The following is a 12,202-nucleotide window of genomic DNA, read 5'->3' on the forward strand; positions in this document are numbered from 1 at the left end:
AAAAAAAAAAAAAAAAGCAAGAAAAGAGAAAATAATAGAATGAGACTGGCTGGCATCATAATTCTCATTAGCAAGGCTAGATACTAGAGGTCAATGAAGTAGTTCCTTTCATATTGTGAGCAAACTTATTTTCATCTTGAAACTACTATCCAGACAAACAAATACTCAAGTGTGAGGGCATGACAGAAACATTTCTGAACATATAAGGATTCACAATGTTTACCACTCTAGCACATATATTAATACACATTACTTAAGTAGAAACTTCATTAAAGAAAAAATGATCCATATGAAAGCAAATGACATGAGATTTTTTAAAACGCTGCTTCTGAGTAGGATAGAGGAAGAAGAAAGAAAAAGATAACAAGTAATTAGGGTGACTTTTGAAATGTTCTCTTTCAAGAGACAGAAGCTTACAGTGGACTTACATTGGACTTTATTTCATTCTCTATGAGTCTCAGTCAGCACAATACTTTGTTGTGCAATGCACGTTTACCTAATCATAATTCTGCAAAATTGACTTTTTAAGTTTAATTTTTACATCAATCCACAGACAACAGGGAGCCCTGATGGTGCCATGGGTTAAGTGTTTGGCTGCTAAGTGAAAGGTCAGTGGTTCAAACCCACAAGCTGCTCCACAAGAGAAAGGAAAGACATGGCAGTCTATTTCTGTAAAGATTACAGCCTTGGAAACCCTATGGGGGCAGTTCTACTCTGTCCTATAGGGTCACTATGAGTCTGAACTGACTAAATGGAAATGGATTTGATTTATACATAAATAAATACACACCCACACACACACACAAATATGTGTGTGTACATGCACACACACACACACATATACAAAACAAAAATGATTTAGTAATAGATACAAATTATCACAAAACTGGGAGGTGGTTAATAAAAGATAACTTAAATAAGAGTAAGTATATCACATAAAGTTAAAATGGTAACGTCTAGAAAAGGATATTAAAAAAAAAAAGGATGGCGAAAGGGTCTTAACTTCTGTTGAGTGGTGGTAAGGATAGGCAGTCTTTTCCTTTTTTTATATTCTATTTAATTTTATTTTTGTTTATCATGAATAGGCATAACTTCATTTCTTTTAAAAAAATGTTTCAAAATACAGGGAACTCTCCTCAATCAGGGAAATATTAAATAATTATGACACATCACACAATGGAATACTGACCAAAATGGAAAGAATGAGACATATATATGTTGATACAAAAATGTCCATAAGTAAAAAATAAGCTTCAGAAATGATAGGGATAAGGAGACGATCCTTGTTTTCATTATTGTGCGTTGTCAAATTGATTCCAATTCACGGCGACCCCTAATGAGAAGAGTACAACTGCCATATAGGTATTCTTGGGCTGTATCTTTACAGGAGCAGATTGCTAGGTCTTTTCTCCCTTTGAGCCAGTGGTACATTCCAACCACCAATCTTCTGGTTAGCAGCTGATAGCTTAACCACTGCATGATCCTACTTATGTAAAAATTAATTGTGGAAGTGTGTATGTAAATGTTGGTAAGATTTTTGTCATTGTTATAGTAACAATTTTAGTCACATGGCATGAATCTTTGAAGATACTTTGATGTTATGAACTGAATTTTTTAATAAGCAGAATTTATAGACTGTACCTTGGGTTTTTTTTCATCCAGCCTAAATTTCTATTAGCCATTAATTTATAAATGTGTGTTAATTAACATTTCTGATATAACTCCCAAGAGAATAAGATGGACTTTCAATTAACATTTAAAATATTAACATGTTAATTATTCTAGTTGGTAATCCAATCTGGTGAACTTCAGACATGTTACTCTCTCTCTGAAACTAAACTAAAAAATGGAACTTTTCTTATAATGAAAAACTTGAAAACATGTGACATTATAAAAATCAAGTTAAGCTGGATTTCTGGCATTAGACAACACTAAGAACTATTATTAACAGTCTATTTTTGCTTCAAACAACATTAAAACAGTCCTAAGTCCTATTTTTAATAATTTAGTTTTTCTTACCAGACTATTTTCTTTCCAGGCTTCTGGGAATTTGGGTCTCTGTTTTTCCCTGGACACCAGAACTTGCATATCTTCAAAAGTGGGGTGGTTTCCAACTTCTGTTTGAAAAGCCATCTGGTAGTCTGGTACAGATTCACCTGTGTATTTTTAGAAAAGGATAGAATAAAATTTCCAATTATCATGAAATGCTGTAACAACACGTTTTCTGATACCACGTAAGTAAAGAAATTGTGTCTCAATTAAAAGAAAAAGAAAAAGCCTTCTGGTATATGGAAATCCTAGAGATTCTGTTGTGGGTTTAATGCATCATTAATAAATGCTTTACTTAGAACAGTCTCAAAATGTTTGTTGATGTGATGGTTACACATCACACACATACACACCCTAACTTGGCTAGGCTATAGCGCCCAATTATTTGGTCAAACACTAGTCTAGATGCTGTTATGAAATAGTTACATGTGATTAAATCATTTGGCCTTAAGTAAAGTAGATCTCATCCAGTCATCTGAAAGCCGTAAGTGAAAAAAGGGAGTTTTCCCTAGGGTGTATTCTATCTCCAGACTATAACTAGACATCTTGTCAGAATCCCTTCACTTCAGTTTTTCTATTGCCTGACCTATGGATTTTGGAATGTAAGACTGCAAGGATCTTTTAACCTGTCACCTGATCTACAGATTTTGGACTTGTCCATCTCCATAACTGTGTGAGCTAATTCCTTAAACTAATCGCATTCTCTCTCTCTCTCTCTCTCCCTCCACACACACACACCCCTTCTTAGTTCTGCTTCTCTAGAGAATCCTAAGACAGTAGACAAATTGAAAGGCAGGCTTTTTTTTTTTTTTTTTGAGATTGAAAACGTTAAGTATATTGCCTTTTTTTTTTTAGCCTCCACAATGGAAGAAAAACAAAAAAGGGGATTGGAAACTAATCTCAAAAGGCAGTTTTAATGATGGACTATTGTTTTTAGTGGTAGTCTAAATTGATTCTGATAGTCAGAAAATGATTATGACTCATGTTGACTCTATATGTTACAGAGTAGAATTGCTTCATATGGTTTTCCTGGTTGTAATCTTAACAAGAAAGGCACTCTGGTGATATAGTGGTTAAGGCATTTGGCTGCTAACCAAAAGCTCAGAGGTTTGAACCCACCAGCTGCTCCGAGGAAGAAAGATGAGGCAGTCTGCTTTTATAAAGATTTACAGCCTCAGAAACCCAATGGGGGTCGCTATGAGTTGGAATTGCCTTGATAGCAGTGAGTTTTGTTTTTTGTTTAATCTTAACATAAGCAGATTGCCAAGTAATCTGTGGTACTACTAGATGGTCAAGTACAAACTCTTTGCGCCACCTAGCACCTCAATGATGGACAGCTGCCTTTAGATGGTTTCCAGTATTACTAAATGTAGCGGGGAAAGATTATTATATATCATAGGTTGTTTTGGATAATCAAATAGACACATAAAGCTTAAACTGTATATTTTGAACATAATCATTTGGGTCACTATAACTTTGTAGTATCTCCATACTATTTAATACTTAAAAACATTTAATACTTAAAAATTTAATACTTAAAAACATACTTAATACTTAAAAACATTCCTGAACTCTGATCCCACATAGGGATGTGGGCAGTGAAGATGAGAAGAAAGTCCAGATTCTAGGACAATAAACATTATCTGTAAAGCCAAATGTAAGTGAGTAGGCTGTACAGTCACCATGTCTCATTATTCATTAGCTTTATTATCATCCAGTCAGGTGGACTCACATGTCACAAAAATTTTTATAATAGCCATTTTAGAGAAAAATCAATATAAAGATTTTTAAAAAATTCTTAAGAACTATCTAGATCAAGGATTTAAAAATATTAATTAGTGTACCACTGTTTAACAGCCCTATTCATCACCAAATAAGCAGTGTCAGTTGCTTGTAATGAGAAGCTTTTGATTTTAACAAACTGTGATAAAATTAAACTTATTAGTAATCACATTGAGTCATGCTGAAGATCTCTGGGACTGACACTTAGAAAACCAGTGGTCCAGTCAAAATCTTGACAAAGAACATAGGGCAACTCCTTGCCACTCTCCATACTCCATTAAAAATGACAGGATAAACTGGAAGGAAGAAAATCAAGATGAAGGATAAGGCATTTAGGTTTTAATCTTGGCTTCATCTCTACCTTGGAAAAGTCATTAACTGTTCTGTATTTCAGTATTCCTGCAATGTCTGGCTTCCTCATCTCACTCACTGTGGAGCTCTGGTGACACAATGGGTAAGGCACTGGCTACTCCAAACGACTGAAGTTCATAAAAAAAAAAGACTAGGTTTGCTGGTCTGATAGAGCCTGGTGAGACCCCTGAGACTATAGCCCCTAATTACCCTTCAGGTCTGGAACTGAACTCACTTCTGTGGCTTCCAGCCAAACAACAGAGAAGCATATGGAGTAAACATTTACATCTCTCCTTGAAGTGATCAATGGTGGGAGAACAGAAGGGCAGTGTTTGCACAGGGAAATAGCTCTGGGGGTGGTGGGAGTGCATGGGAGGAAAGGACACAGGGAAGAGGTAACTACAGGGAGAAGTGGGAAGAGACCTGTTGCATTGTGGGGAATTGCAGTCAATGTCATAAAACAAAATGTGTATGAACTGCTGTATGGAAAATGAATTTGCTCTGAAACTTTCACCCAAATCACAATAAAAATTTGAAAGAAAAAAAGAAGACTATGGTTCAAACCTACCAGCTGCTCTATGGGAGGAAGATGGGGCAACCTGCTTCCGCAAAGATTTACAATCTTGGCCACCCTATAGGGGTCACTATGAGTTGGAATAGACTCGATGGCAGTAGTATGGAGATACTACAAAGTTACAGTGACCCAAATGAAGAGTATGTTCAAAATATGCAATTTAAGCTTTATGTGTCTATCTGATTATCCAAAACAACTCATGAGTACTTGCTCTCCACCAATATTAAAAATTATTAACAAGATTAATTCATTTAATCTCTACAATAGCTCAAGTTTTGTTTCTTAAATGTTGTTTTTGTTGTTAGTTACTACGGAGTCTGGTCTGACTCACAGAGACCTTATGTATGAACACTGCCTGGTTCTATGCCATCTTCATGATCATTGGTATGTTTCAGTTTGTTTGTGGCTATTATATAGTACCTTCCAACCTAGCAGTCTCATCTTCTACCACTGTATCAGACAATATTCTGCATTGGAATACTGATTATTAAAAACACAAGGGATTACTTTCACATCATCTAAACATCTAAGCACATTCTTACTTTTAATTAATAGCCATCAACCATTGAACTTGAAAGAGCAAATCGAAGGATTTAATCAAGCCAGTTAGTATGTCCCTTTCTTCCTTGAGTGTGATAAAACTTCAACCTATATCATCTGTGAACTGTAAGACATTTACTAGTATATCTGCTCTGTCTCTTTGAGGCATAAATACAACAAACATATATACCTCCCAAATGTTATTCATGCGTTACTTTTTTCCTCAAATGCTGGTTTAGTAAAATTCACAGCCCACAATTTTGGTTTTTTGTTTTAATTCATTATAACCAGAAAATTTGCTACGTGAAATTATGCACAATCTTGTTTTGTGAATAGAATGACATTAAGAATCATCGAATTAATTTCCACTGCATCTACACAGTTCTAAATCTAATTGTTCCATAGGTTTAGAACAACTTAGTTTGGAGCTAATTTAGTTTAAAGCATCAGAATGCAAAGATGAGTTGTTGTTGTTATGTGCCGTCAAGTCAGACCCGACTCATAGCAACCCCTCCTTGGGTTGCCGAGGCAGTATCACTACGGAAGTAGACTGCCCAACCTTCCTTCCGAGGAGTGGCTGGTGGGTTTGAACCACCAGCCTTCAGGTTAGCAGTCAAGTGCCTTAGGCACTATGTTACCAGAGCTCCTGCAAAGATGAGTATTAATGAAAAATAACATTATCAAGATACTAGTCTTGCTGGGTTTCTTTTAAACTTTATAATCACTGGATTGCTCAAGAGAAGTTTTACAATCTTATTTTCTCTCAAACTGTCCAAAACAGATAGCATATCGAAGAATACCATATACCACTCCCTGCCTCTCACCCCGTCTGTCATTTGTTAACTATGTCTCAGCAGCCAGGAACTTCTTTAGTACCTTTCTCAAGTTACTCCTGTTCTCTTCCTTCCTTTTTTTCTTCCTCTCTCTCTTCTTAAACTTTGCAGTATTTCACTGTTTCCTTGTAATATAGATAATTAATTTACTTATATTTTTTAGAAAGAGTCATTTATATAGTGCTTCTATTTAGTAACAAAACATGTACTTCATTGGGAGATAACCATAAAAGTTCTTAAAATGTTTTGTAAGAATTGTACAATTATCATCTCTAGATTTATTAATACCTTTTTATGTGATCTTTTTTTTTTTTTCCTTTTCAACTTCTACCCCATTTCAATGATATAATTTTCAAGACTTCTCTCTATCTTCTGTCTCTGCTTTCTTCATAATTTTCTCTCCTGTACCCTCTGTACTAAGTTCTTGGCTGCCACCCTATTTCTCAGACTTCTGAATCTTTTTCAATTCTATGGACACCTCTCTTCTTCCAAAAGCTAACCAAAACCACAGATACCGTCTCTGCATTTTCTCTCATTTCCTTGAGAAGCTTCCTCTTTTTTGCTGACCCTTTACTTTACAAAGCATGATATCCTTCTCTAAAGACTTGGCCCTTCTAATACCATGTCCAAAGTATGTGACATGAAGTCTTGCCATCCTCACTTCAAAGGAGTATGCTGGCTGTATTTCTAACAAGATATATTTGTTTGTTCTTTCTTGCAGTCCATGATATATTCAATATTTTTTGCCAACACTATAATTCAAATGTATTACTTCTTTGGTCTTCCTTATTCATTATGCAACTTTCACATCCTCAAAGTGACATCTTCAATTTTTTAACCTTTTAAAGAGGCCTTCTGCAGAAGGCTTGCCCAACCCAATATGTCATCTGATATCCTGACTGCTGCTTCCATGGGCGTTGATTGTGGATCCAAGTAAAATGAAATCCTTGACAACTTCAATCTTTCCTCTGTTTATCATGATGTTCTTTATTGGTCCAATTGTGAGGATTTTTGTTCCCTTTATGTTGAGGTATAATCCATACTGAAGATTGTAGTCTTTGCTCTTCATCCGTAAGTGCTTCAAGTCTTCTTCACTTTTGACAAACAAGGTCATATCATCTGCATATCACAGGTTATTAATGAGTCTTCCTCCAATGCTAATAACACATTCTTCTTCATATAACCCAACTTCTCAGATTATCTGCTCAGCCTACAAACTGAGTAAGTATGGTGAAAGGATACAACTCTGATGCACACCTTTCCTAATTTTAAACCATGTAGTATTTCCTTGTTCTGTTTGAATGACTGCCTCTTAATCTACATACAGGTTCCCCATGAACACAATTAAGTGTTTTGGAATTTCCATTCTCTGTCATGTTATTCATGATTTGTTATGATTCACACAGTTAAACGCCTTTGTATATTCAATAAAAACACAGGTAAAGACCTTTCTGGTAATCTCTGATTTCAGTCAAGATCCATCTCACATAAGCAATAATATCCCTCATTCTATATAGTCTTCGGAATCTGGCTTGAATTTCTGGCAGTCCTCTGTAAATATTCTCCTGCAACCAGTTTTGAATTATCTTCAGCAAAAGTTTACTTGCATGTGATAATAATGATATTATTTGATAATTTCCACATTCCATTGAATCACCTTTCTTTGGGGTGGACACAAATATGACTTCTTCCAGTCATTTGGCCTGGTAGCTGTCTTCCAAGAGTCTTGACATAGATGAATGAGCAGTTCCAATATTGCATCCGTTTGTTCAAACATCTGACTTGGTATTTGGTCAATTCCTGGATCCTTTTGTTTTTCACCAATGCCTTCAGTCCAGCTTGGATTTCTTCCTTCAATACCATTCGTTCTTGAACATACACTATCTCCTAAAACGGCTGAATGTCAACCAATTCTTTTTTGGTACAGTGACTATGTATTCCTCCATCTTCTTTTGATGCCTCCTGTATCATTCAATATTTTGCCCATAGAATCCTTCAATATTGCAACTCATGGTTTGAATTTTCTTTTTAGTTCTTTCAGCTTTTAAAAAAATGCCAAGTGTATTCTTCCTTTTTGGTTTTCCAACTCCAGGTCTTAGCACATTTCATTATACTACTTTGTCTTCTTGAGATGCTCTTGAAATCTTCTGTTCGGCTCTTTCACGTCATTATTTTCATTCCCTTCAGCTACTCTGCATTGAAAAGCAAGTTACAGAGCCTCTTCTGACATCCATTTTGGTCTTTTTTTTTTTTTCTTTTTAATAATCTTTGCTTTTTCCTTTTTCTTATTTTTTTCTGTCTTCATGTACGATGTCCTTGATGTTATCCCACAACTCATCTGGTCTTTAATCATTAGTGTTCAATGCATCAACTCTATTGTTGAGAGGGTCTTTAAATTCAGGTGGGATATACTAAAGGTTGTACTTTGGTTCTCATGGACTTGCTAATTTTTTTCATCTTCAACTTGAATTTGAGTATAAGCAGTTGATGGTCTTTTCTGCAGTTGGCCTCTGGTGTTCTAACTGATAATATTGAGCTTCTCTACTGTTTCTTTCCATAGATGTAGTCAACTGGTTTCTTGTGTATTCCATAAAGTATAGTATGTATAGTCGTCATTCATGTTGTTGAAAAATGGTTTTTCTTATGAATAGATAGTTGGCCTTGCAAAATTCTGTCACTGTTTCTCTCACCAAGGCCATACTTTCTAAGTAATCATCCTTCTTTATTTCTAGTTTTGATATTTCAATTACCAGTGATTATCAATGCATCTTGATTGCATGTTTGATCAATTTCAGACTGCAGAAGTTGGTAAAAATCTTCAATTTCTTCATCTTTGGCATTAGTGATTGTAACCACTAACAGTATTAACTGGTCTTCCTTGTAGGTGTATTGAAATTATGCTATCACTGACAGCATCATAATTCAAGATAGATTTTGATATGTTCTTTTTGATGATGAATGTGATGCTATTCCTCTTCACTTTGTCATTACTGACAGAGACCATATAATTGTCCAATTAAAAATGGCCAGCACTGTCCATTTTTGCTCACCGATGCCTAGGATAAATGTTTCATTTCATTTTTGACAATTTCCAATTTTGCTGGATTCATACTTTGTATATTCCATGTTCCAATTATTAATGGATGTTTGAAGCTGTTTAGTCTCATGTGTCTTGTCATAGCAACAAATGAAAGTCCCAGAAGCTCTACTCTATCCATGCCATTAAGTCAATTCTACTTTGAGGAGACAGTTCTTTCCCAAATGTATTCTGAGTGTCTTTCAACCTGAGGGGTTCATCTTCTGGCTCTGTATCAGACAGTATTCCACTGCTATTCATAAGTTTTCACTGGCCAATTCCTTTAGAAGTAGGTTGCCAGCTCCTTTTTCTCAGTCTGTCTTAGTCTGGAAGCTCCACTGAAATCTGCCTACCACAGATGATCCTACTGGTCTTTGAAACCCCAGTGTGATATCTTATAGCATCACAGCAACATGCAAATCATTATAGTATGACATACTAATAGACAAGTGGTGGTCATGGATAGTACTGAAACCTATATATATCATGGTTTTTCGTACACATATATACCCACGATAAAGCATAATTTTTAAATTAGACACAGTATGTGATTAACAATAGTAACCAACAGAACTATTATAACAATATAATGTAATAAAAGCTATGTGAGATGAAGGAAGGTGAATGGCATAGGCATTTTGGACCATGGTTGACCATGCGTTAAGTGATAACATAGAAAGTGAAACTATGGATAAGGGGATACTGTTTTACTAAAGTAATCAAAACCAAATTAAACAAATTTAACTAAGCTATAAGCAATTAATTTAATGACACTCATAAGCAAACTTGGAGTCCTTTCGAAAAAATTTCCTGATTCATATCCTGTTAATATCATCTATGAACACTAGATGGCAATGAACTAAAGGTTTAAGTGAAAGTAAAAAGATGCTAACATAAAAGTTATTTAACATAGGCAGAGAAAGTAGATGTAACTGATTCACTTCAAAACGTACGTACATCAACTTTTGACAACAGTTCTCTTACCTGGGAAGAGGTCTGTGCATCTCATAAATATCTCCCAATAGATTAGTCCAAGTGCATACATGTCTACCTGTTTCAAAGCTGATTCACAGTCCCTCAGGTTCACAGCTCCTTCTAGCACTTCTGGTGCCATATATCTGATTGTGCCAACCTGATAAGTTAGAGTGATATTTTTTAGTAATAGAATGTAATATATTCAGAAGGGCAAACATTAGGCCAGAAGTTATATATAAATTTTAATAATATCAATAATATGTGATTTGACCCTAAGCATGTCTCTGATCCTTTCTATGTGTAATTTTTCACCTATAAAGTGCATTTCTTGAAAACACTGTGATTAATCCATTCTACTGAATATTATTCATCAATCAAAGAAAAAGCTAGATCTTCCTGTGTATATCAACATAAAAAAAATCTGTAAGACACAGGAAATAAAAAAAAACTGGAAAACAGTATGTACAAAATTTAATATTAAACACTCACAAAAATATATTTATGAATGTATAGACATACATCTGTGAATGTAGGGGAAAAGGACAGGAATGATAAGCTCCACATTGTAATAGTGATTATTTCTGAGGAGGGCACTTGAAGGGATTGCCACTTTATATCATCAGAAACTTTCACAGTAAGAATCTATTTATCACTTGTCCTTGTATAATTTAAGAAAATAAAATTTTAAATGTGCTTCTCTGATAGTTAGGAGCTCTGGTGGCATAGTGCCTAAGGTGTTTGACTGCTAATCAGAAGGCTGGCGATTCAAACCCACCAGCCACTCTTCGGAAGGAAGGTTGGGCAATCTACTTCTGTAGTGATATCGCCTCAGAAACCTGAGGGGTCGCTATGAGTCGAATTGACTTGACGGCAGTGAGTTTGATTTTTTGGTTTCTGTGATAGTTATGAATAGTGATAAATCACAGGGTATTTATGTTAGAGGCCTTAGAAATCATGAGAATAAAAGGGAACATAATATCACTGACTAACTTTTTCATTTAAACCAGGGTTGGTCAATAACAGCACTATTGAAGTTTTAGACTATGTAGGGGGCTATTACGTGCATGGTATTATGTTTAGCAGCCCCCACTAGATGCCAGTAGCACCCATTCCTCCCCAGGTGTAACAGCTAAAAATCTCCAGACATTACCAAATTCCCCCATAGAGATAATATCACCCCCAGTTGAGCACAACTGATTTAAGTGGAAAAATAGTACAGTATATTTCTGTCTTACCAATCTATAGACTCAGTTCCTAGTAAAAATTCTACTTAATTATCCTGATCTTTACAAAATTGACCACTGCTCATCTGTCATCTGGAGCTGTGGTTTTTGGGTAAAGATGGCAGAATAACCTGAAGTTCCTGAAATTTAGGCATAAGGATAATACATCTCTCTCTAGATTCAGGGTCGACATAGTCAAAGATAACTCCAGACTACTTTAAGCAGTGGGTAGGTGTAAGGAATGCTTAATAAAGATTCACACACAGTCATGTGGTTATGACTCTGACTCATTTACATTCTTCACCATAAACTGAGAAGTTATATGATAATAACAAATTATATCACACATTAATTTATTTGTAGACCTTCCAAAAGGAAATAATGTCATCAGAAGGTTGACTATTTCATCTCAAACTGGGCAATTTTATTCTTACTTCAAGTATCAGTTCCTACAATTGCTTAAAGGGGAATGAACTAAAAATGTGAAAATGTATAGTGGTGATAGTTGCACAATATGACAAACAAAATTAATGTCACTGAACTGTACACGTAAAAAATGGGAAAACTGCCAATATTTTGTTATATATATATGTTGTTGTTGTTGTTATGTACCATCGAGTCAGACCCAACTCATAGCAACCCCGTCTTTGGGCTTCCAAGGCAGTATCACTACGGAAGTACATTGCCCAACCTTCCTTCCAAGGAGTGGCTGGTGGGTTTGAACCGTTAGCCTTCTGGTTAGCAGTCAAGTGCCTTAGGCACTACGCTAATAGAGCTCCTGTTACATATATACTTACCC

At 35.4% G+C, this 12,202-nt stretch overlaps 1 protein-coding gene across 1 annotated transcript in view; it reads right to left on the reverse strand.

Annotated features, from left to right (window-relative positions):
- The window catches only part of BMPR2 (bone morphogenetic protein receptor type 2), a 230,862-nt gene that overhangs the window by 16,091 nt on the left and 202,569 nt on the right, over positions 1-12,202 (reverse strand). The window contains exons 9-10 of the mRNA XM_007935044.2: positions 10,190-10,337; positions 2,020-2,156 (exon numbers count right to left, since the gene is read on the reverse strand). Coding sequence (XP_007933235.1) covers positions 2,020-2,156; positions 10,190-10,337 — 285 coding nt within the window. The remainder of the gene's footprint in view (positions 1-2,019; positions 2,157-10,189; positions 10,338-12,202) is intronic.

The sequence above is a fragment of the Orycteropus afer genome, unplaced genomic scaffold, assembly GCF_000298275.1.
Source record: "Orycteropus afer afer isolate SDZICR_OR568_19922 unplaced genomic scaffold, OryAfe1.0 scaffold00002, whole genome shotgun sequence".
Taxonomy (NCBI): Eukaryota; Metazoa; Chordata; class Mammalia; order Tubulidentata; family Orycteropodidae; genus Orycteropus; species Orycteropus afer.